We start from the raw sequence: 26,197 nt of genomic DNA, 5'->3' as shown, positions 1-26,197 counted from the left end.
CTTTTCAGATGGGTACCTTAAAACAGATGTGTAAATAACACTGACTAGCCTCAGGCAGAATGACACAAAAGCTCTCAACAGGCCCATTTTGAGAAAACCTCCTACAGCAAGGTGCAGCAGAGTATACTCAAGACCTCAAGACCTACAGTGTCAGTCAGTGAGTTTAGCTGGTTAATTGGTGTAGCAGGGCTCCCTGAGCTCTGGCAATGTGATATGGATCCTGCTAGCAGCTAGTGGTCAGAGGGCCAGGATGCCTTGTAACACAGAGAATGGCGATTAGCTCTGGGTAATGGTGCCTGCTAGCCCAATTAGCAGCATTACATGTCACCACTACCCTGTGCCACTAATTACAACCAGGCCATCAGTGCCCAAGGGGGAGAGGTGTTTTGTGAGAAGAATCTGTGTGACAAGGGAAAGAATGAATGATTAACAGAAAATGTGTGTCTGTCTGTGTGCATTCTACATCTGTGTGTGGGTGCACACAGTCGACCCTCTCTGTCACAGCATCCGCACCGGTTGTTAATACACTAAGCCTTATGTCCTTGCAACAGAATCACCCGAGTTATTAGACCTCATTTGCTCAAGACCTGGCGTCAATAAGCCAACATACTGTCTTCTGGTGAGACATGACCTACAGGCCACAGTGTAGACGTGCCGCTGACTGAGAGGCACTGATTTAACAGTACCTCTATAGAACTTCTAACTATAGAAATACAAACTACTGGGCACTGTATGGACACTAACTGTGAAAGCCAGTATTGAATTGTGTGTAAAATAAAATCACCACAAAATGAAATGAAAATTATTTGTTTCAGGTAATCCCACAATGCACATACAGTGGCTACAGAGAAGCTGCTGAAATGCTGTGACTCTTCAGCTATAAGGTCTACAATGTGATTAATACTGTACTCATTTCCATAAACAGCAAACAAGAGTCTCAAAGAGGAGAGAGGAACATGTTGTGACTCAAGATATAGGATGCAGTGTGCTGCAGGAAACAGTATCAGAACCTACCTGAAGGGCTCTCCCACTGGGCTCATACAGAGAACTATGTGAAGATTGTTCCTGACTCGCTCTATCAGGTAACTGAACAAAGAGTCAGGAGTCTCCACCACATTGTCTTTCCTGGCAGACTCTGACAGAGCATTGCATACCTAGATGTAGAACAGCAACAGAAACATGTCGTGACAATTGTTATTAACTGACTAGACATGTCTTTTCAATATAAACTTTAATGATCTATAAATGCACATGATGTTTGTCAAACTGTCAAATACAATGGAGGCTGTTTCTTACTTATGGTAGATTTCGAGAGCAGACTTAATCAGCAATACTGAGAAACTGAGAAAATCAGGAAAATGTTGCATGTGACAATAACATTTCGTATTTGTCCAGCAAAGGTTTCAATAATTTGACCACGGATAACAACTTTGTCGGCTTTTGATGGAGTCAAGGCATTTTCCAATAGTTTAAACCAAACCTCACTACATTCTGATTGAAACTGGGTTCATTTAAATCACCTATGTCTTAGCTGTAGATTTCCTAATAGAAATATTCAAGTACGCAAATAGACATGAAAATTGAAGACAATACAGACCTCAACAAACTCATCCTGCTTGTAGAGGTTAGGCACCTCTCCAGAGCTCAGGATGTTATTGATGTCCTCTAGGAAGGATTCGTCTACAATCTGGGTGTCATTGAACAGGAAGACTGTAGGTTTGTTGTCCACCCCGGTCAAACGGTACAGCTTCTTGATGTCTGAAAGCCAAGACAGAAAAAACACCTATTGTAATGTAGCTAACTGAAGATGGGATGAAAGAAACATGTTTTAATTTCCAGACCACAGGGGCTACTTCCAGAAAAAAAGAAGTGGGACAGTAATACATTCCCTTTCTCAATCATCTGTGAATGTAATAGTAGTGTATTTCACCTCACCTTCTCTAAACTCCTGTTTGCGGTACTGCTTGGTGACTTCCACCTGGAATACCTGGTACTCACAGATGGAGGCAGCCATCTTAGACAGACTCTGTCTACCAGAGCCCCCAACACCAACCAGCAGCATGTTGCCCCTGAGCTGACTTATCACCCGCACTGCACGTGTTACTGTGGAGGAAAGACAAAAATATTACCCAAATCCTTTCTTAACAGGATTCGTATAATTACCCTGTGCATGATTTGTACAACTGAAAAGGATTTCTTACAAAAAATGACACGTTCTTCTCAAATCAGCTTGCATTGCTAGAAGGTTATTATGCTGCATATGACAAAATCTCCAGTCATACATACAGTTTACTTTATTTCTACTACCTTTTAGTAGTGTGCAATCGATTAAAAGGTAGTGGAAAATTGTTCTAATATTGACATAGAACTTCAGTGTCCCTGAAAATCACTGCACACATGTACAAACCAACAATACATACAAGCAAGTGCTCATTCATGTTGTTTCTGTAGTAATGCAGTGGTATGTGGTGAAGTAGCACATTGACAGAAGTGTGTCGGCAGCAGATTCTGGTGCTGAGAGGCTTTCTCTATTTCAGCTAAAGGGAAGCTTTTAGCTGAGTCTCCGGCTGTGTTTTTCACACAGTGGGCTGATGCATCAGGGTAATTTCATGCTCACTGTGTTCGATGGCGTCTCGGAAGAGCACCAGGCTCATTGGCACTACGCCTGGTGTCAGGTTGTAGTCCTCTAGCTGGGTTTCCATGAACTTCTTGAGGCCCTTCATGTCCAGTAGGTCCTCATATACATGAGACTCACTTAGGAAATCACCTGACACACACAATTATTGCAATGATTATGATAAATAAGCACATGTATACACATTCATATCTGATATAGTCATCAGTCTATCAGTTTTATATTGCTTAAATCACAGTCCATTATCAATCCATTGTCCTATCTGTAAGGATATTTTTACACTCTGACATTGCAATGTGCATGCATGTGTGTGTACAATAATAAATGTACCAAATATTGGCGGTTGTTTGTTTGGGCAGATGTTGTGGAACGTGAGGTTGAAGAGTGAGCCCAGTTTCTCCCCCAGCAAAGCAATGAAGGCCTCCATGTCAGTGTGATCCACAAGCCGATCTGAAAAAACTCTGAAATCAACCACAAAACAACAACAACAAATATTATGAAATATATACACAACAAAAGCACCTAAATGTTTTGGTAATGTAAAATAAAGTAGAAAACCATTCACAACTGGATAAAGGCAAGGCTTGAGCTGATGGATAATGATGGATAAGGACACTGTCACAGTGACGCTGGAACTATGGTAAATATGTTTACCTGAAGCACTCATGGATCCACAGTCTTGTGATGTTGTTTTTGGTGTCATGGAAGTCTGGGTGAGCTCTGAGCAGACCCTGAAAGACCTAGAATGGGCGGAACAAGAAACAAAAACAAACATGTGTCATCTAACATTTTAATTAGCACGTTATTATAGTACAGTTTGAATGTATAATAAATGTATAATAACCATATTAAATACGTTGATAATGGGCAGTGATAATGGTTATACCGAACTACCAGTGTGAGGCTTAGTGTGTGCTTTCCTACATCAAACCACCTTGAAAAAGGATCTACTTGTATTTTCATGAGAACATATTTCAAGAACTGTACGTTCAGTGTGTTTGTGGTGTATACTTGTATGAAGCTAACCCCTCTTTATGTATTATTGTGTACCTTGGAGATATCCCTGAGGTTGAAGAGGTAGTGTATCTTGGCTGGAGTGGGAAGAAATCGAGCTGAAACTGCATGATACATTTCTAAGGTGGCCTGAGTCAGAATCTCTCCAATGAGCTTCACCTCCTCCTTAAACCCCTGTAGCTTTTGGTTGATCATGGTACTGTAGATCCGCCTGATCTGGGACTCCTGCATGCAGAGAAGACGTGTTCATGTTTGGTACATCTTGTGAATGATACAGCCATATCAATAAGATACACATATAGAATTTCAAAGTTGTACTGGTCAAGAGAGAGAAAAACAGAATAGGAATTTTCTAAGAGGTATTCTATTTTGTCCACCTCATACAAAGAACTGGCAAAGGTTGAAAGGAGAAAAAGAGATAATTGAAAAAGACTGAAAAGAGACAAGAGGTGATGTGGAGAGGGAGTGAACAATGAGTGAAGAGAGTGAAATAAAACAAAACAAGACAAACAAACAAACAAAAAAAGGGATAAAACTCTTTGAGATAATCAGAATCCTCTTGGTGTTGGATGTCAGGGAAAGAGAGTGCAATTTTGAAGTGATTATCATTATAATTATGACTATGATTATAATCATAATCAGGGCAATTCCTGTACAGAAAGATGAAAAAGTTGTTGACAAATGGTGATGGAAGATAATAAAATGTCTGACAGGAAGACTGACAGAGACACAGATAAAGAAAAAGACCATTTTGAAATGGGTGCAAGTCTCTTTAAATCAAACCTCTATAGTTAGTGGGTAAAACTTCAGCCTACACACAAGACAAATGTCAAAACATCACATTGTAAATATCATGGGTATTTCTTTCATTGCTAATTTAATAGTCTTAGTTTTCCTTGCCTATTTAATATATTTCAATGACCATTTAAGTAAAAATCAATATAGTACTATAATGACACAATTAGTCCTCAGTAGTAAAGGCAAAAAGTCAGAGAGAAGAGAAGAGAAGAGAAGAGAAGAGAAGAGAAGAAAAAAAATTGTCAGCAGGACTTACATTTGGGAAGGTCATATTAATGAGGTTGAAACGACTCTGTAAGCGGTCAGAAATATGAGTCCTCCCTCCACCAGGGGGCCCCATGGCTGCCAACAAGAACATGTCCTAACAAAGCAGACATACACACAAACAGACAACACACACAACAGAAATCTGCAGTGTTTAATGATCTTAGTAACACACATCTATGAAATGAAACGTAACACAGATAAAGCTCTTTCCTCACAGACCAAAAATGAATGGTAATTAAAAGGCAATTATGGAGGAGACACTAAGAAGGTTGAAAAATGATAATATCTAAATCTCTCACACACATGAACAGACCTCACTCCTGCCCTCATCAAAATGACCTTTCTCACCTTGACAAACTTTAGGGTCTGTTTCTTGCGGTCATACCAGAAGCCATAGTCAATCCAGAGGCGCAGCAGTTCCAGTGGCGGCTGGGAGCCGGAGAGGTCATGGGCTGGCATGTTGACATCATCTAGGAAGAACAGCAGGCGCTTCCCACCTGCTGGCACAAACACGCCTTTGGTTCTCTTCTCTATGCGGCTCTCCACGATGGCCTGGATGTTATTAGAAGTGGTCTGGACAGTGATGGAGACACACAGAGAGAGAGACAAAGATGAAATGATATTGTGTACCTTGGAAATGTTTTGTAGGTTTTATTTCATTTTTTGATTAAAGTTTATTCGACCAGGAAGTCCCTCGAGATTGAAATCTTTTTTCGAGAGATCCCTGGCCAAGACAGTACACAAGTTAAAATAATAATAATAAACATTATTTAAATAGCACATTTCAAAACACAGTTTCAAAATGCTTTACAATAAAACACAAAAGAGAGTAAAATAACTAAAATGAAGAAGATACTACAAAACTGTGGAAAAAGGGTATCTGAGTACACCACTATGTCATCTTCATAAAGATGCAATTTAGTGGTTTCCCAATGTTATAATAAATACAGAAAATAGAATAGGAGCTAAAATTGAACCTTGGGGGACACTTTAAAAATTTTAAGACCATGTGTAAAAGAGGCTAAAGCTGAACTTAACAGATGTGCAGATCAACTAAATAAAGAAGAGTGTGTAAAGGAAAGAGAGCTGAAAAGTGCAGAGAGAAGATTAATAAGGAGCACTTATCCCAAAATATATATGAATCAGTTTATACAGCAGGAAATGAGACAGATGCAGAAGAAAGAGGAGGGAAAAATGGTAGGGAGAGAGCTGCCAGGTTAGAGCTGGGCTGTGGGGGTGATGGTGATTATGGTGATGGTGGTAAAAGGGGGACGGGGGGGCTCTCTAATAGCCCTTCATCACTGCCATCCAGCACTGACGTCCGCCTTAGAGCAATACAGCACTTTGACTCTAATTGTAGTAGAGCCGAGATGAAGGCTATTCAAAGCCATGACGTGGTGGGATGGAGGCAGTTGCACTCACACACAAGCACATGCACACCCAACACCTGTACTCAATCATCTCTGTATGACGGCATCTCAGGCTGCAAGTGAGGGCGGCTCATCCAGAGTTATATTTAGTGGACAGATGAGATGTGTGTGCTAGCCTGTGCATCTGTGGGTGAGTTCTGTGCATATATACTCTATTTCAGCATGTGTGGTGCAGCCTACTGGACATGCAGGATATTCAGTATGTAAATAATAACACATAAATAGTAAAACATAAAATGGTACTTATATCCTAGGTTTCTCTTTAGTGAGACTTAATTAATAAGTCAAGGGCTAGGGATGTCTGGCACAGGAGGACACACCAGGAATATTCCAATTATAACCTTAAGTTTCTTGGAAAGACAAGAGGGCAGACACACATGCAAATGAAGAGGGACAAATAAAATATCAAGACCAAATTATACCATTTACCAAAATGACCTTCCAGTGCAGTAACACTTAACTTTCCAAAGGCAAACTGTTTTTTATGAGGATAGAAGAAGAAGAGCGAAGGCCCTAACCTGAGAAGACGTGTTGACAGTGAGGGCGGTCCACTTCTTATCTAATCCCTGCAGGACACTCTGGGCCACTGAGGTTTTACCAGTGCCCACTGGCCCTGTGAGCAGAACTGGGTACTGAGCCAACACCAGGGCCTTAACCAGGAAGTTGTAGCGAAGTGTGTCCACTGTAGGAACCATAATCTTATAGAACGGAGTGCTGCAGGAGAGGGCAGAGGGACAGATATTGATGTATCTTGGATGTTAGTGGTAACTTGTGCCATCTCTAAAAGTTAAATAACTGAATTGGCATATAGTGAAATGGATAAAACATCCACAAACTCATACATATATGCACACAACAATAGATGCCAGCTACATAAGACCATCTGGTTACTTACTTGGCATTGTATCGCCAGCTCTTTGGCAGCTTATCTTCAAATGAAGCCCAGGCTTTGTTCTTGGTGTCCACATAGTACTCATACACCGTGTCCTGAAAGAGTTTCAACAAACACTTTAGAGAATGTTGGTGGCTGCTAAAACTGATGAAAAGTGGCATACAGAGTTACCTTTTATTATTATTATTATTTTTAATTATTATTACTATGCCTGTGGTGCATTTAAAATGCCTACATTAACCCGACAAAGGCTTGCAGCAGTTGCAACCTACAGTGCACCTAACACTGCTCAAAGAAGGAACCAGGTGAAGGGAGACAGTGCCATTTGGCTGACATTGTAAGTCACATGTGTGTAAACAAGTATTATGCTCTTAAGGTCCTCTACCTTAATTGGGAAGTTGCCCTCCATCTCCCGCAGGAAGTTGTCTATCTTCTTGCGCCCATCCTCGTCAACAGAGGCACAGATGGACCAGATAAGGCTAAAGATGAACCAGAGCTCCACCATCCTACCCACATTTTCTGTGTCCGAAGTATTCACCTTAGAAAGGAGTGAATTGCATTGTTTTACACTGGGGATGCTTAGAGATGATGTCAGCCTTTGTTTTGGAACTTACTTACGAATGAAATGGGGTAGAGTTGGATAATATATGTCTTAATCTCAGTCACAAGTCTTAGTCAGTTACATTAAATACCATTAAGGTTCAACATTTAAGGTGTGCTGGAAACTTGGTGTGCAGTGGAGGTTACAGAAGGCACTGAGATATTTGTCATACCCCATTGCTGGATGTGGCTAGGGAGTCATAGAGGCGACAGAGGGAGGTTACTCCATTAAGCTCAGTGATGGGAATCAGCTCCATACAGTTGGTCTTCTTAAAGTTCAGTGTGTTCTCTATATATTTCTCAAACAGACGTTTTAAATGGTCTGCTTCAGCCTGTGGAGACATGTTGTAATGGGGAGAAAATGGAGGAGAGAGGGTAAAATACGGTCATTAAATCACCATTCATGACAGTTTTGTTATGTTCCTTAAATCAATGTATTCTTACAAAAAGAGTTATTAAAGAGTTATTATGAGTGTACCTTGGGTCGCTTGTCCAGCCAGGACTGTACAAAAGGCTTCCATCCCAGATCAGTGTAATCATTGTAGACCATCCCACAGCGAGACACTGTAGCCGGAGAGGCCATTGCCAGGTTCTCTACTTCAAACAGCAGAGACACCTATGATAGAAGAATTTATATACAGTTTTAATGTTGTGATCATTTTACTGTACATGGTTGATGATATAATAATATATGGCAATTAACTTGATTGTTTTGTCATCAGTTTATTTATCTGGGACTGTAAACAACATTTTATTGCACCAGATTACTGCTATTGAAAAAGGTACATTTCAATGTTACTATGTTCTCTACTCAAGAGACAGAATGCTGTCTTCAATTTCAAAGAAAGTGAATCAACTTAAAACAATGACTTTTTGATCATACACATTAATGCTTATTGTCAGTGTGTCTAGAGAGGACAGCTGTGTTTCTCAGCTCATTAGTTTGTGGTGTTAATCTTATTTAAAGCTCCTTCCCTCTTTTAATCATGTAAAGCACACAAACATGGTGGTGATTTGTTGGCTGTCACTTTGTTCCAATTCTGACGTGAGCCAGCTAAATGGATCAAGTCACTTGAAAGCTCTGGCTCCTTCTCAATTTTAAGCCATTAATCTTCCCCCGTCCTTGTGCGTTTGTTTTGTCGGATTTACTAAACAGAAACCAAAACAGCTCAGTTTGTTTCCTTTTTGTTGCTGCTGAGAACAAAAGACATTTTAGTCATTGCACATTCACTGCTTTCCATTTGGAAACTGGTGAAAGCTGGCAATGCTTAGTTCCTGGTCGTTTGAAAACCTATGAATTATGTCGACTGTGTACATGGGCACCATGAATCCACTTTAATACTTAACACAATGTCCACATGTTCCTACATTAAAAATGTGTTTTAATGGAAGACATTTTGAAATGTAAGAGAGGAGAATCCCAGGCTTACTGCTTTACTGGGACACTTGAATAGAACAGAGCCATTAATGTTGTTAATGTTATTTGAAACATCTGTGCTTTTCCAGAAAAATTAAAATGTCTGTTGTGAAAAACGCAGATGAGCCTTGTTTCCAGTTCTGTTCTCACCTGCTCAGGCATAGAGATTCTCTCTCCATTGATGAGCGTGAGCACCTTGTTGTCATCCATAACAGAGTTCATACTCTCTATCCACAGTGTGTCAACAGGCCCGTCAAACACAATCCACTTCTCATCTGGTTTCTCATCTAAGAAAGGAGAGGAGATGCAGTGTGTGACAGAAAAAGTAAAGTGACAGTGACATTTAAAGTGACAGTAGGATTAGCTTGTCTATGCAATGCACACCAGCTTTGGATGCTCCTTTCACACAACATTTATCACTATTTAATATTACTACTTTAAAAGCTATTCATATTTTTTTAAACATTTTATTAACATTTTAAACATTTGTACATGTATGAATGATATAAAATATGATGATATGATGTGATTCAGTTGAGGTGGAATTCTGAACTGGGAATGGGCAGAGGAAGAATCATCAGTCCCTTGTATGTGTTCACTTGTACTACATGTGTGTTCTTGTGTGTCGGCACCTGCGCAGGTTGATCTCATGAGGGAGGACAGCACTCCATCAGTCCATTCACTGGTGGAGAGGTCATTTTCTCCATACAGCTCTCCTAGACTCATTGCTTTGGGGTTCAGAGGATACTCCTGTTTGCCATGGGGACCAAGGAATGAAAGAGAAGATGAGAAAAAGTGCATTATAATGGCAGATCATAATTACTTAAGTCTGCTTGTCAAGGATAAGTATATGTCTTTAGGGTGTGTACTAACACTTTGGTTACACATGCTGCTGGAGTGAGGAATAAGGTAGGACAGACAGAGCAGTAAGAAGAACATGTAATGATGAAAACAGTAATGTCCACCAAACCAGTTACATAAGTTTTTCGCTGGGTGCAAATACAATCAAGCAAATAGAATAAAATGGAGAAGGGTGACAATAGAGTGGTTTGCATTTTGGTGGCAAGTGTACCTAGATATTTGAGTCCATCTACAGCAAGCAATAATAAAACAACAATATCAGTGCTCATAATGTGTACTTTTATTCCATGTTTTACTCATGATTTTCCATAATAAAGTTGGAGCACTTCATGACCTAAAGCAGACTAATTTGTGGAGAGTTAGAATTTAAAACAATAAATTATATTTTTTTCAGAGGCAGATGTTATTTGTCAGCTTGTGCACATTAGACTGTCTAGAACACAACCCTAAAAGGGAGCAGCAGTACTAGCCAATAAATTACAGTGTCTTGTTTTCCATCCACACTGACCTGCACCAGCTGGAAGCCAGGCACTCCCCTGTGGTGGAGGGCCGTGAGGGCTCCCTGCAGGGTCCTCCAGGTGACACTCTTAGCGCTCCCTGTCTTCCCCACCAGCATGGAGGAGTGTCGAGAGTTTTTGGTCTCATAAAGTTGGATGACTTTGGTCATGGTGAAAGGAGTCACCTGCAAATTGCTCTGACGGAGCTGCACCTCTATAGCCTCCTTCAACTGCAACAAAATGACAGCAAAAGACAGCCAGATAGTCAGTGATGGTGATACCCTGAATGACACTGCGAATACACCACACTGTACCAGCGCGAAGTTGAACTGAGTTTGTCTATTTTGGTACATATAATACAGTGATCCCTCGCTATAACGCGGTTTACTTTTCACGGTTTCGCTACTTCACGGATTTGCTTCGTGCATTGTGTTCTGCATTCTGATTGGCTAAAAAGTCACTCCGCTTCTTCTCTACCTGTGCGTCAATAACGTTGCAGTTTAAAATGTACACGTACGTAAAACAGCTTGCCAAATTTACATTACGTACGTGCAAATTCTCTTGCAATTTCGAGTTTTGCCTATCGCTATGTTCTTCTCCCGAACAAACACACCTGCACCGCGGGCTTCAAAAGAAGAAAACACTGCAGAGCGGAGTCAGGATGCAGCGGCTCAGTCTGAAGAGCAGTGAAATACACCTGAGTCACTATTTGTCCGACTGTACTTTGTATTTTTTTCATAATCATTTTTAATTTTCTCCCGTTTCATCCAATTACTCGGTTCGCGGTGGGCGGTGCTAATCTCCGCAATTTGAAGCCTTCTGTTCACATCGATGATTAAAATTATTATTTGACAGCACAGCACAGAAGTTATTTGTTGAAAAAAACGTTTCTAAAGTACTTGTATTTGTGAAACAAATGCTTGAGCCTGTAAAATGGTTTGTTCTTTCTTTTCAATGTATAATAGAGTATTTAATTGTATAATAATTGTAAAAAAAAAAAAAAAGGTTTCTACTTCACGGATTTTGCCTATCACGGGTTCTTTTTGGAACGTAACCCCCGCGAAAAACAAGGGTATACTGTATACCAAAGACAGAAAGTAACTGATGATGAAAGTTAAGACAGTTACAGTGACAAATAAAAAAAGAGATACACAGATGCTGACTGTGTTGGAAAAGTGGAGATGTGTGCTGTGCGAGTGCTCTGCATGTGATGATGCGTATCTATATAATTATATATGTACTGTATATACATCTGTTTTTACAGCGATCTTTATCAACACTTTCCACTAAAGTTAAAGAGACAGCCACATAGAAAGACAGAGAGGCAATGAATAAGTTAAGTGTAAGATGTCAGACGCAGTGACAGCAGTGGTGTCTAACTGCTGAGCATTCCAGTTTCAGTATTGGTAAGAGCTCTTTATATCTATATATTGGTGCTACAATTGATATTAGGAGGAGCTGACAACTGTCAGGGCAACCCCTGGGGCACATGAATGGCAGCTTTCCTTCCACATCTACTTGCACAGAAAAGAAATAAAGGTTCAGCTGACTGGGTCAGAGTACACAAAGCAGAACACTAGTTATGACACTAGAAACGCCGATTGCTGACTTACCTTGCCATAATCTACAGTGGGTGTTTCCACAGCAGTGAACAAGTCCTGCGTGATCCCATTGAACAGTGGCAGGTCCGCAGACGTCAGCTTAGCAATGTTCATGTCCTTCATAGCCATTAGCAGGACCTGAGGGCAGAGATACGAATGCAGACTTGCTCACAATTACCCATCCTATTGAAAAGTTTAGTTAATTTGAAGGACAGTTGTTAGTTAATTAGAAGTTTTACACAGAGAGAGAGAGAGAGAGAGAGAGAGACCTACTTCTTCATCAGAAACGTTGGGGCAAGATCGGCGCTTCTTTCCAGCATACCGAAGCAAGGAGGTGAGAGCACGCAAGCCAAAATCATAGTGGTCCTGTTTAGACAGCTGTTGCACTGCCAGGGAGTACAGTGTGAACACCTTCTTAGCCAGGAGCTATGAGGACAAAGATGGAGACAGAGATAGAGTGACGGACAGTAACATACAGACATAGACATGAGAGGAAGGAACAAAGGAAGAAAGAGGCAGAAGGGCACAATGCCGTCTTAAATAGGATTAAAATTTGCACATATAAACCAGAGATGAGCCAGGGTGACTTTGAGCAGCGTGCCAGTAAAGCATGTCACTGAACAGAAACCCATCACTTCCCTCAGTGGACATCAAGTCTCAAATCATACATCTGTTCAACCATGCAGCTAGCTTGTGTTGCAGCGAAAGAGAATAATGTGAACTGAGTATGACACGTGTTTGTTTTCATGCTGTTCACTCAAGTTGTCCTAGCCTGCTGTAGCTTTTTTTACCAGGTTTAGTGTCTATATGTGCTGATATACTTTACAGTATAATATACAGTATAACTTTACATTCAATAGAAGAACATTCACACATAAACCATTCCCTAACAGGAGCTATAAATCAGTAGGGAAACAGATCGATCAACACCCACCGCTGTTCTGTGTTCAGCCAAGGCTCCTGCTATTCACACTTTCCAACAAGATCACCTTCAATTAAACTTTTACTTGATAAATAATGAAAAAACCTTGAATTCTGTGGTGGTGACATGAAAAGGGACGCATAGTATTTTTAATTGACTTCATCAGATTGATTTGATGATACTGCATCTCTATCGCTGTAGGAGAACTCAATCTCATCTGCTGATTGCCTGAGCTCTTCACATAAAAAGGGGATGTTTCATTAAGGCTGTGATCATTCAACAAGATACACTTTGCAAATTAGTGCGTATTCAGAACTGTGTACAGGGTAAAAATAGCACCCAGACAGAATTAATTTAACTGATACAACCACTATAAAGACAAGGCCTTGTTATTGAGAAGTGAGAGAGTTTAAGAATATTCCCTACAGCAACATAGAAGAATGCAGCATCCCCACATTCCTGAATCACTACTGTCCACAGAAATAAGGTAGACCCAACATAAAAAAACACAACACAACCAGAAAACATGAAATCACACAACTGCTTCAGGACAGCATTGCAACGGCCTGACAGACTACTCTGCTTCCAGATATCACTGTCACGGCTGTCAGGCCATTACAACGATGCCCCAAAGTGTTATTGTGATTTTTCGTTTTTTGGTGTCACCAGTGGACACACCGACAAACAAACTACGGAAGAGACAGGGACAAACTTGTTCTCTTGGTGTGAGGGATGTCGGAAGTGTGAATTAGCTTAAGGTTGCATAACTTCCTCACATTGGAACTTTGCACTTTTTAGGGTATGATCTATGACATAATTAGAAGAATAAGTCTGACTCATAACATAAAAGGATCAGAACTACAAAATAAGATCTAAAATTAAATTAAAAAAAAAATAATAATAACAATAATAATATTCTGGTGTGGCACATGCCCCCCATCTTGAATGGACATGATGTGTCTGCATTTAATTATCAAAATAATTTTACTGTACAATCCAGCCATGTTTTAATTGGGACGGCAAGCATTTACTTCAGGACAGTTTAAACTATATTTCAGGACGGTCAGGGATGGTAATAAAAAAAAGCTCAATTAATGCCCTGATCCTGGCCACAGAAGTCGATGAGTGTGTCAGGACATGGTGTTTACATGGAACATGAGAAACCTGGTTATTCATATCCCTGTATGCATGCATATATAATTATAACAGGTGTTTCTTATCGACTGTATGCAGTTGCGCTTTGATTTTTCACCATCTCAGGCACTAGGTTCTGTACCAACAAAGAGTGTTCAGAAACCTGGATACAGCGTTTATATGCCACAGTATCCTGGTTTCTCAAGACAGCCCTTTAACCCTAACACTAAGACTAACCTTACTAACATGGTTTCCTTCTTTCAGCTGTTCTATTTTCCTCTTTCTTTCCCAGCACACTACCAGTATAAATTTTCCTTGAGTGGTCGTACCTTGCAGTTGTTGAAGCCCTCTCCAAACAGCATGATTTCAGCGATTAGTGTAGAGTCTGGCACCACCATGGAGATAGGTCTGAACATGGACTTGAGGTTGTCTGGAAGCTCAGTGCGACCAGCATAACCTAGGAAAAAATACAAATGGAGAGAAAAGATTAGAATCACACACAGAGAAAGAGCCAATTATGACAGCTTTCATGACACACAAAAAAAATCTAAATCTCTCATCCAATGAAGTATTTCTATTTACACAACATTACACTTGTCGTCTGTCCAATTACATGCTCAGTATCATTCAAATGTTTGCATTTCTACCAACATATATTCACATACAGTAAAATGCAGTGTGTACACTTGCATATCGGTACTGATTTACCAGGATTCATGGTGATAAAGATGCCGCATGACCAGACCAGACGTATGTGCTGTCCATCAAAATGGAACTTGGATTGTCCGGCTGAGAGGGCAGACAGGATGGAGAGGATCTGCTGGGCCACTACTGACAACACCTCAACGTTGATACGGTTGAACTCATCAAAGCACCCCCATGCCCCTGTCTGTTCAGCGTGGACACAATGAAATACATACAAATTTGAGAGTTCAATTACACAGAGAAAAAAGATATATAATTAATAAATAAATAATTAATCAAAGAGAGAGAAAGAGCAATCTACTATTTCCCTAACCCAGAGAAGATCTTACTTTAAATTAGGTGTTTTTGATCTTGGCTAGCGTAAAAGAAGTGTTTCAGTAAGTTGACAGTAAAAAAAAAAATGAAATCCCTAACATACACAGACCCAATCTTGCATTTACAAAGACATAATTAACAGCATATTCAGTCATATCTCATCACTCAAAGGTATTGCAGGTTTTATCTATAGTCGTCATCATCGCCATCATAATCTCTTTTCTTGCCTACCTGTGCCAGGCCAGAGTACATGCGTCCCATGGATTTGTAGTCTAGTCCTTCAGAGCAGTTGACTACAATGACATACATGCCTAGAGCTTTGCCTAAGTCCTTCACAGTCTCTGTCTTCCCAGTACCAGCTGGGCCTTTAGGAGAGCCCCCTCGATGGAGATAGAGCGCTGTGGTCAGGGTCATGTAACACCTGAACAGAATCAAACATTTACTCCAATGAGAAGCAGTGTAGAAAGAAATTCATTATATGCATTCATTATATTTGTGGCCCACACATGGAAATACATGTTTCTTAGCTTTTTATGCTGTACACTAAAAATAAATCTATGAGATTGTGATATATCATATATGAGATGAGACGCTCCAATGTGAACTAATAAATTACATATTGCAGTCACTAATATACCCACAGTAACAACCATTAAAATAATAACTGGCAGTAATCCTTTTATCTGCGAATGTGCAAAGAGCCAAGGTGTAATCTAGTGATTACACTACTGTAACAATGCTAATGCTAGCTTCTGTCTGCTCTCATGCTATTTACTTGACATTTAATTACACAAGATAGCAATCATGGTGTAAATCTGCCCTTAGTCTCCAGCATGGGGAATCATTCAGAGGCCTAATTCTCGGAACCAATATTCAACATAAAAATGACATTTTAAATATAAAAATACAATAAACTTTAATATATTTATATTATTCATCAATTAATTACTAGCACGTGACAGATTGATTGATGTGTTGATGCATTGGTTGATTGGTGCACTAATTGACTGAGTATCAGATTGTGACCTGTCAGTAAGTGGGGTGATGACGAGCCGTCCAGAGTTGCCGAGATACTCGTAGCCATACTTGAACCGTGTGTTGGTCTGTCGGATTATGCAATCATTCACATCCTATTGGGGGAACAAACAAAACAAGTTTAGTGGAGGTTTTTTTGGTCTCTTTCCAGCTCACATTAACAAAACTGATCCCAGTGGTGGAGAGTGAAAAAATACGTGTATATTATACTGAATCAATAAAACCTATTTATCTATACCCACTTGTTCTTTATATCAGTTTTGCTTTCAGCTTTGTGACTAAATGTCAGTAAACTCAGAGATGGGAAAACTCTCATGGAGAAGACAAAATGTTTTGAGGTGTATTTTCACCGCATGGATTCCAGACCTTATCATATAAATCACAAAAGCCCAAAAGCTACAAAGAACAGTAACAAAATGTTGGTGAAATCATGGCTTAATTAATGTCTTATGTGCTCTTCATTTTCCATAGTGTCCATACACTATCCATCCATACTGTCTCCTGTCTGTTGTCCTTACTTGTCCCTCTCAGAGCATACCTTCTCCCAGTACAGTCGCAGTTGGCAGAGCCACTCAAAAGCATTGATGTCATTGCAGCCTGTCTTAGCCAGCTTATCAATGACGTCTCGAGCATGAACCTCCACTGTGACCAGCGCTACAATCTTCAGACGCAGGACTTTGGACAGGTTGCCACGGATGGTCTCTGAATAGCACTGAAGCATGGAGACCTGAGAAATGAAGACAGTTTTAGCACAGGAGCACATGAATTTACTGGAAGCTTGTAAATTCTTAAATCATTTTGTCAGCTATCCATGGTGCTGAGAAGTCTGACACATTGATTTGTACATAATAATAATAATAAGGTAAATTTCATTATTGAAAATGCAATAAACAACATACACAGATGACACAAGACACATTTCACAAGCTTAGAATTATCATGCTAGGTACAGAGCACTGTATGGAGACATACTGGTGCATTAGCATAGTTTAGTTCAGTTCAGCTCAGTGACAAAAAGTCTATCAAACCTGTTTCTTCTTCATGGTCTTAAGGGAGGACTTATCAGCTCTCTCCTTGCTGGTAATGAGAGAGTAACTGACGTCAGCGGTCCACTGGATCTGACTGGCTGTGATCAGCAACTAAAACAGGAAGAATACACATTTAACAAAAACTGAATCCTTCACTTTAAATAACCTTTTAACTTCGATTTAATTTATGTTAGCATTAATAATTGTGCACATTACCTACTAGTTCCACAAGCAAGTCGTTTTGAGTTCAGCATGAACTGGGATTTGTAGTACACAGTAGATGGGCAATTAAAGAGGCAAAAACAAGAGAGGACCGTACCTGGCCAGGCCAGTCTCTGACCCATTTGTCTCTCTGTCCTGTCATCTTCTTCAGAGCACCAAGGCATTCACTCAAACAATACTTTAGTTCAGCACGCATGGTCTTCTCAACATCGCACAGCCAAACCTATATAAACAGAAAACAAAATGGTGCAAACATTCCCTACTATAACTCTCTTTATTGCATTCATTAGCACCAATATCATGATAGTATTGATGCTAATCAATGCAATAAAGAGAGTTATAGTAGAGAATGCTAATGACTTCACTCAGATTAATCAACATAACACTCATCACCATGATCACCACTACTGTACCTCCACAGGTCTGTCCAGTTTCACTGGGATGGGGAACGCAACAAACTCTCCATCAGCAGAGAACATCCCACGGGCAAACGGCTGTAGAAAACACAGATACACAGTGGCAGTTCTCTGTATGTCCATGGTCCATCTCAGTATGATCCTGTATAATCTGAATACAGTGTTTTGACGTCCACGTTTTGAGGACAGTTCATCCTGAAGGTTTGAATGATTAAACCTGGGCTGTCTGGATCATGTTGTTTTGCTCCAAATCCTGAGTAAACTCTGATCTCATATTTACTTTGAAAGTACTCTTTATTTATATTTCCTGCGTAGAGTTAGACTACATTGACTCAAAATGTATTATCAGCTATGAAATATGACAATTCCATGATTAAAAAATATGGGGCATATAACAGCTTTCCAATATTTTGTGTCCCATTATGCGCAGAAAATAGAGGACTGAATCTGGTGCAACAAAGAACTTCATGTGAAGAAACACCACTTGTAGATGTATGATGTTTAGTAACCCAGTCTGATAAATGGGCTTAAATAAATCTCTCTGAGCAATAGGGTAACACTAGCTAATGAAAGTATGTGTAACTGTGATTGATTTTTATCTAAGTTCCCTGCCTTTTCAATGTGCAGGCTCTTGATGTTGTCGAAACACTTCTTCAAGTGAGGTTGCATGGCCTCTGGGTTATGTGACTGCCCTAGGATCTCCAGCACATCATCATTGGAAAGGAAGTAGAATCTTGGGAAGATCTGCCTCTTGGTCTCCAGGTACATGTCCAGGGCCTTCTGGATCTCCTCCAGCTTGGCGCTCATCTCTGACAGCTTCTCCAGCAAGCCTGAAAGACGGAGACGAGAGGCTGATTCAAGAATATTGTTGTTGTTCTGAATATTGTTTTTATTCATGCTAAGTCTCTTTGGGCTGATGCCATAATCACAGGTTTGTTTATTTTTAACACACAAGAATCCTTAAAACTATTCTTTAATCACATGTTTTGTGATATTGTCTTCACTCTAAATTTCAAGTAGAATTTACATCTCACATGAAGGACTGGGAATAAACATGGGCCACGTTTCAAAGTAGCTGTATACCCACAACTATAGCAAAAAGAAAATAAATACATCTCAACATTAGACAACACAAGTTTACGACATAGAAATATTGGCCTACATTATATAAAAGCACAAAATTTGATTAAGGTCATTTGTTTATATGCCACAAAGACACACAAGGAAATCTAATGGTATGGTTATGATAACAGCATGTTGTTTCAAGAAAAATTAAATAGGCTGTCATACCGGGGTGGTGTGTTCCCTGCAAGGCATTGTTGTCCTCGTGGAGTCGGCCCATGATGGTCTTCCAACTAGAACTAACGTCTTCAAACTCTTTGCACTCACAAGGCAGCTGCTCCCGGATGTCCTTTCCTTGGAAAATATTCTAGAGTGATAAAAAAAAGCAAAAAATGGAAAGTGACACAGAAAGATCGTGGTAGTGGAAAGAGGAAAACTTAAAAAAGAAGGGGATAATCAACAATAATAATAGAAAACAAAAGTGAGAAAACCAAAACCAGAGAGCTGTGACAGAGATCATTCAGTCAGACTAGGCTCAAACTAAATGATACTTTAATCAGTATATGGACTTCTCAGCCAGATGCCCTTCCACAGAATGCAGACTGGCAACAATGTTGTAAACAAGCCCTGGTGTGTTTTAAAATTGGGTGTTTACACAGGAGGAGTTTCAGCGGTGCTTTTCGTCATTTGTCTCTTGCGCATCTTATAGAACAAATGCACTCCTATGTAAATCAATCCAGCTGTCTACCCAGCTGACGTAAGGTGATCCCTTTTCCTCTGTTTTATGTGCATAAATACAGTGATTGTGTATTGGTCTCTGTGTGTTGCGAAAGCACAGTTGACCTATACACAGTAACCTGTGCTGTAACAGAGCGCTGAAGTTGCTGCTGCTCTGCTAACGTGCTGCTCACATGATGCCTCCCGCGTAGACACAGTGTAACAGTGAACAATGTCGCCAACAGGGGTTGCCACACTGTGAGCTAGATCTGCTCCAAAAGAACTTATTGTGTGGCAGAATCCAACAATTAATCAACATGTCTACTGAAATAAACTCTTTTAACAAAAGACCACAACAGATAAGAAATGTGTACATCATCAAATGATGAATGTTCACAGACAATAATATGCCAACCGTAAAGCAATGAATATCCATGTAAAATAATGGATCGTATGGAAAAGTTAAGTAGATAAGTATGTTTCCTGTACAGTACCTCCAGATAAATCCACTGACGTTGCACAGTGAGGATCATCTCGATGACTTCCAGCACCTGGGACAGCTGGCGTTCCCAGTGGTCCACCTCCCGCTCAAAGGCTTTGACAAAGCGAGAAGCCTTCATTGTCGACAGAATAACCTGGTTGTCCTCCAGGGACTGGAAAACCTCCTCTGTGCCTCTAGGGAATAAAGAGAGGGGGGGGGGGGGGGGGTTAAACATGACTGCTGCTGATTGCTCATAAAGAATTCCAATGGTGAAACTCTTTCACAGCGGAAGAAGTCAGTGAAGCTTGTTAGGTAAACCTGCACAGTTTAGTGTAATGCACATTTTATGCAATAAATGCCATCCTTGTAAGGATTATTATGTTCACTTTGTGCCAAAAGGTTTCAATTAACCTTGTTGGTAGTCTTTGAGGCTTTGATTTGGCCTGGGAGATGACTATGGAAACAAATCTGTTGCCTTTTTTTTTATATAGTTTGCTATTTAGAGAGAGCTGACATCCTGCTTTGTAAGTGCAGTACATGACTTTCATTGTCAGAAGAACACCATATAATTTCTTAAGCATCATAAGCATGACTGTAGCCAGGGTTGTAGAAATACTGAGGTCATGAAGACAGGTTCCCTCTAACGTCCATATTTAATTCATTTTATTAACTGTTCTTTTTATTTCTGTAGGTTCTACTTGCCAACATGAAGGTCTAAATGCTGTTGCAAATCTTTATTCATGCTACCAGGAATACAGTTCTGGTAGGGAAACACTAAATACTTTATATTTGTATTAGCATAAAAGCTAATTAGACTGGGCCTGAGGTCTGACTGTGTTTATTTTTATATGCAGCAGATGGGCTGGGTATTCCTGCTTTCATCAGGCAGACTGTCAAACAAACACACTCACTCCCTTTTTCTGACTTCTCCAACAAAGCAGTTAACATACAGATTGTTCTTACATCAGCATCACATAATACATGCTCTCTACTATACATCCATGCTACCAATGCATTACATTCATATACACAGGCAAAGATTGAGAAATCACCAGATGGCAGTATCGAGCTATAAGGAGCTGTGGGATCTAGTGTTGCATGTAAATTAGACATAATGAAGAGACACATCTATGACCACAGGCTAGAGGGACTTTCAGCCTGGGTTGCAATTATGACTTCTTGAACCCTCCACCCAAACACTCACCTCAGGTGGTAGTGGCCTTCATCTTTGTAAGGTGCAATATCCAGGAACGTTTCCTCCCAAGTCTTTGTAATGCCCTCCAGACCCTTAAATATTAAACACAAGGAGTAATTTTAACAGACAGAACGTACCACTGGCAGTGGCAAAATGAGGGGGCAACATCTCTATTCTTTCCCTTTTCCACAAGCTCAATATGACACATCGTCATGACTAGATAATGACCATGCATCAGAGATAGACCTTTTATAAATTAGCATAGTGACAAGTCTGTTTTTTTCTCTCATTTTCATAAGTATTCTTTTGTGCTTCTTTCATGCCATTCTACATTTTTTGATGGATTGATTTTTGATTTATATAAGGACTGATACCGAAAAATATACTTTACAAACATGTCTGTCAAGTAAACACCACTAAGGAGGAATCATTTTTGAGAATCTGACAGGATGATTTCTTTTTTGAGCTGGCTAATCTCAAATAAACCCTATGGCATGAGTGTATCTTAGTCTGTCTTAGACTATCCCTCGAATGTTTCTAATCACACAATTATCCTCTGTTTTAGTAAATCGCCAGCTAATTAGATGCAGACTGCGAGTTCAAATTGAATGAAAGCCATTGAACAAATTTGCATTGTGCCTCCATGTGCAAAAATCCAGCCCTAAAACCTCTATAAGTGCTAGCAGCTGGGGGCAGGATTTCATTTTGCTAAAGGTTGAAAGGCATGAGAGGCAGACACTTCTGCTTCCCGTGCCGGCCGTGCTGCCCAGAACAGCCTGAAGGCAGAGTGGAAGTGAGCCAGTCAGCTACACTTCTAACTTCCTGGGTGAGACCTTGGATAAAATCAACGGAGGAAGAAGAAGCTACAAAAATGTCGACTGAGCACCAGTCTAGACCAGATGACCTGTTCAATTGAGAGTTCCTTGCTAGCAGCTCCAGAGATCTCACAGATCTTGTCAGCATACATGTCCAGGCCCAGAAACATGATCTTCTCCAGGGTGAACTCAGTGCTGGTTTGGTCAAAAGAGCACTGTAGCTCTTCACAGATCTGCTTCCAGTGCCTGAAAGAAAGGTGGCATTGTCTTTGTATAAATATCCTCTTAACTCTTTGCTGCAATAACTAGGATATAACCAATGTGAGATGTCAATAATGATCATGTTTAGCAGCTTTATACCTTGGTTTGTATTTATACTGTATATGTTCTGTACTTGTCTTTGAGTGTGTTTGTGTCTGTAAATTCTGTACTGTTTTTGGAATATTTTATATAATTTGTATACGAGCTCACTGAGATGAAGAAAAGGCTTTACAATTTGTACAACATACAACACCCTTTATCTTGAGACCATTAGCCGTTAGTAAACAGAGATGATTACTAAAACATATGCTTACTACATGCTAATACTTCAACAACTTTGAACTTATTATATTATATATTATTCTATTTATGCTCAACTACATGATAACAACCAACTGAACAGGTTTGGCAGCATCAAGGAATGTAAGACTGAGCTTCTTACTAGGGATGGGCGATATACTCGTTTGTCACTGCCACTGGTGTCATATTTGCTATGACATGGATTTTGCAATACTGTTATTACTGTGATAAATTTTTTCGCGTAATAAAAATAATGTGCTTTGCCGTGGCTCAATAAGAAGCAGGTAGTAACTACTATCTTCATCGCTATAATACAGACTTCAGTAACATGTGGAAGGTAACATTACAAACAAAGCACACCAATTTCTCTCTTGCTGGTTGCAAGAACCAACACAAAAGTCTGCATCTACTCCCACCATCTGAGTAAGTGAAGACCCAGTGGATTAACTTGATGGAAATGTCCTTACATCAAGACCAACAATGACAGGCAATGTTGAGTATATAATACTGAGGAACAGTCAAGAGGAACTGTGTGAACGTTGGACATCATATGAAGCCAATTAAATAATCAGTGTAGTAGCTTGGATAATCCTCTCCCTTTTCCAACTCTGAGAATGAATCACATTACATTAATTAACCTACATTATAGGGCAGGCTATTTCTTCCAAGACACACACGCCTATATCTAAATTTTATATATTTTTCTTTTTTATATGTTCCCTACATTGCTAATAGAGTAAAAAGTGGTAGAGTCACATTTTGAGTGGAGTATCAATTTAATTTTTGTAATACGATGCTATAATATGGTCACTGTTAAAAACAAAAAAATATATTGTGGCACTGTTGCAACAGTGATGTACTTCAGCAGATGTCTATCGTGTGCCAATCCTGTCTAAAAAAGTATACAACACTAGGATATTGGTGCAATGATTACTGACTTTACGGAAACCTGGCAGCCACAAAATGATTTTCTGTAACTAAATTTAGCAGCTCCACCACGATTTGTTCAGATATGCAAACCCTGTTCTTTCGGCAGGGGAGGTGGCCTGATCTATCACGAGAGTAGAGAGAGAGAGAGAAAACGAACACCAATTTCTATCTGATCAGTCTTGCTTTGAACTGCTGGCTGTTAAGCTCTGTGGACCCTTCACCCACCATTATTGCTGTTCTGTACAGACCACCCAAGTCATCAAATATTTTCATTACTGAACTCTTATCAGTTTTAACTGGCCTTAGTGCAATGACTCCAAATACTATCCTAATAATTTTAATGTTCATTTTAATAACACTGACATATGTTCACTACAGATTTTAAAGTAATGTTAGACTGCTTTGATCTAACACAACATGTCAACTTTACAAGCCACGCCAAGGTCCATATCCTTGACTTAATTTGTTCTTCTGGCATCACATGTTATAACATCACCTATGCTGAACTATCCATCTCAGACCATAAAGCTGTGCTTTTCAACGCCTACCGCTCAGTTCATCATTCCATATCATTCCAAAACATGATACATGTTAACCCAGAAGATCTCATCAACTATCTCAAAACCTGGTCCAACGCCCTCACTCCTACAATGACTTTTCACTTAATACTCTCACCCGCTCACCAGCTCAAAACTTTAGGTCAGTGCCCAAAACAAATGCTTTGTGATCATACGCTCCACTACAAAAAATTCACAGGGTACAGTGTTGGGGCCACTCGTGTTTATTATTTACCTCCTCCCTCTTGGCAACATCTTATTTCATTATCTATATTTTTTTTCCAGTCATATTAACAATGTCTAAGGGAAGTGTAAGTCAGTGCTTTGGTCACATCATGCATTGACCATTGCAATATAGTCCTGGCAGGCATCTCCAACAAACTTATTCAATGACTTCAACGCATCCAGAACTCTGCAGCATGGATTACTACACGCTCAAAGTCCACTGGACATGTCACTCTCTTGCTGATTCAACCACACTGGCTCCCTGTGTCACAGCGGATTAACTTTAAAACCTTATTATTAACATTTAAAGCTCTCCAAAATCTATCCCCTTCTTATCTCACAGAGATCCTTCAGATTTACTCTGCCTCTTGCTCCCTGCGATCCGCATCAGCAGGCCTGCTGGCACTACCAGACATCAACCCCAGCACAATGAGTGCTAGGGCTGTCTCTTATGCTGCAGCTAAACTTTGGAACACTCTCCCCCCTCACATCCAAACTCTGGACTCTATTACAGAATTCAAACCTGCTCTTAAAATCCATCTCTTCAAACTAGCTTACTCACTTTAACTGCATGAACTGCATCCTATTTTTACTACAATGTTGTTTTCTTACTCATTAGCTGACCTACTCTCTCTCTCTGAAAGAGCAGAATTTGTGCAAAGCAGCACTTTCTGGTTGTTCTCCTTTTTAAACAAAGTAACTCATTCAACACCAAGGTAAAACAGCTTTTTTATTCCTTACCATGGACATGCCTCTTTTTCATCACTCTCATTAACTACTGCACTGTAACAGCAATGAAAATGTGTGTGTTTAAAATACATGTAGACATGTTTCTGTCAGTACCTGTCTCTCATGGCTGGGTTCTTCAGATCATCAATGAGAGGGATGATCCGCTTGAACTGGTCAATCTTGTTCTTGGAAAAATCTACGATGTCCCACTCCTTATCCTTCAATCAGACAAATATCAGTTCCTCATTACTGTGTAATGTAAGTGTGAGAGCTACAGAGTTTATTTTAGGGGAGCTATGGGTTTGGTATATCCTGAGAGAAAGCCATAGAAATTTTTTACCTACCACTGTAAAATGCATTAAAAAGGCAGAGTTTGTGGGAGTGAAGCTAAAAATGCTTGTAATGATGTCCCCTAAGAGTATGCAAACTTTGTATCTATCATAAACATAAAGTGTAATTTTCTGTTCTTTCTACCATGATCATGATCAAAATACAAGTTTAAGATTGGACTGTACTGAGCAAGGTAATTCTTTTGGTAAGGATGTTTTATTTACTATTATTTTTTATTTTTTATTTACAAAATCTAACTTGTTACGGGTAATATACTACAGCTAAACCATGACTGACATAATGAGACATGAAGCCAAAATCTGCAGCTGTTTATTGATCTCTGTGTGACAGAACTAACCTTTAGTTCTCTCTGGAGTTTGTGGAGTTTCTTGAACATGTCCTGTGCTGTGCTGTCCATTGTCTCTGTCTGCAGCGTAGCAAACTGACCAACCTTCCAGATGTTCCAGTTGGTGTTCCAGTCCTGTGTGAACTCCCAGACCTGCTGCAGGTGGTCTATGTCCTGTACAAAACACAAAGACACAAATAAAACAAACAAACAAACAAAGAAGGTCAATCGTTAAATGGGTTTTGCATTGTTGGAATAATCTGGGACTGTATTAACATTTTCAAATATTTGTTTAAAATTTATCACAAGATCTTGGGTCTGAATTTAGCATCTCATGTCCTCACAATTTCCTATTACAGAGTATAATCAAATCATATTATCAAAAACTAAAACTGCTTTAAAAAACTCGCCTTATCCACACATTTTGAGCCAGTTCATCACAACTACAATTCCCGCAGTG

General features: G+C 39.8%; 1 protein-coding gene across 1 annotated transcript in view; it reads right to left on the bottom strand.

Annotated features, from left to right (window-relative positions):
• Positions 1 to 26,197, bottom strand: part of dnah2 (dynein, axonemal, heavy chain 2) — a 212,666-nt gene that overhangs the window by 22,603 nt on the left and 163,866 nt on the right. Inside the window, exons 45-78 of the mRNA XM_041965689.1 lie at positions 25,750 to 25,911; positions 25,176 to 25,279; positions 22,149 to 22,305; positions 21,254 to 21,336; positions 20,063 to 20,243; positions 19,080 to 19,218; positions 18,402 to 18,619; positions 17,787 to 17,867; positions 17,471 to 17,596; positions 17,152 to 17,262; positions 16,662 to 16,850; positions 16,115 to 16,218; positions 15,320 to 15,509; positions 14,777 to 14,957; positions 14,398 to 14,525; positions 12,286 to 12,438; positions 12,025 to 12,150; positions 10,423 to 10,641; positions 9,686 to 9,803; positions 9,204 to 9,340; positions 8,115 to 8,252; positions 7,810 to 7,968; positions 7,422 to 7,574; positions 7,040 to 7,131; positions 6,663 to 6,858; positions 5,063 to 5,287; positions 4,704 to 4,808; positions 3,686 to 3,874; positions 3,290 to 3,375; positions 2,966 to 3,096; positions 2,618 to 2,767; positions 1,936 to 2,103; positions 1,598 to 1,758; positions 1,015 to 1,154 (exon numbers count right to left, since the gene is read on the bottom strand). Of these exons, the coding sequence (XP_041821623.1) occupies positions 1,015 to 1,154; positions 1,598 to 1,758; positions 1,936 to 2,103; positions 2,618 to 2,767; positions 2,966 to 3,096; positions 3,290 to 3,375; positions 3,686 to 3,874; positions 4,704 to 4,808; positions 5,063 to 5,287; positions 6,663 to 6,858; positions 7,040 to 7,131; positions 7,422 to 7,574; positions 7,810 to 7,968; positions 8,115 to 8,252; positions 9,204 to 9,340; positions 9,686 to 9,803; positions 10,423 to 10,641; positions 12,025 to 12,150; positions 12,286 to 12,438; positions 14,398 to 14,525; positions 14,777 to 14,957; positions 15,320 to 15,509; positions 16,115 to 16,218; positions 16,662 to 16,850; positions 17,152 to 17,262; positions 17,471 to 17,596; positions 17,787 to 17,867; positions 18,402 to 18,619; positions 19,080 to 19,218; positions 20,063 to 20,243; positions 21,254 to 21,336; positions 22,149 to 22,305; positions 25,176 to 25,279; positions 25,750 to 25,911 (5,000 nt within the window). The remainder of the gene's footprint in view (positions 1 to 1,014; positions 1,155 to 1,597; positions 1,759 to 1,935; positions 2,104 to 2,617; positions 2,768 to 2,965; positions 3,097 to 3,289; positions 3,376 to 3,685; positions 3,875 to 4,703; positions 4,809 to 5,062; positions 5,288 to 6,662; positions 6,859 to 7,039; positions 7,132 to 7,421; positions 7,575 to 7,809; positions 7,969 to 8,114; positions 8,253 to 9,203; positions 9,341 to 9,685; positions 9,804 to 10,422; positions 10,642 to 12,024; positions 12,151 to 12,285; positions 12,439 to 14,397; positions 14,526 to 14,776; positions 14,958 to 15,319; positions 15,510 to 16,114; positions 16,219 to 16,661; positions 16,851 to 17,151; positions 17,263 to 17,470; positions 17,597 to 17,786; positions 17,868 to 18,401; positions 18,620 to 19,079; positions 19,219 to 20,062; positions 20,244 to 21,253; positions 21,337 to 22,148; positions 22,306 to 25,175; positions 25,280 to 25,749; positions 25,912 to 26,197) is intronic.

This window comes from Chelmon rostratus, chromosome 23 (genome assembly GCF_017976325.1).
Source record: "Chelmon rostratus isolate fCheRos1 chromosome 23, fCheRos1.pri, whole genome shotgun sequence".
NCBI classification, from domain to species: domain Eukaryota; kingdom Metazoa; phylum Chordata; class Actinopteri; order Chaetodontiformes; family Chaetodontidae; genus Chelmon; species Chelmon rostratus.
Note: the sequence above shows the minus strand (reverse complement) of the source record. Positions and strands in the feature narration are given on the sequence as shown.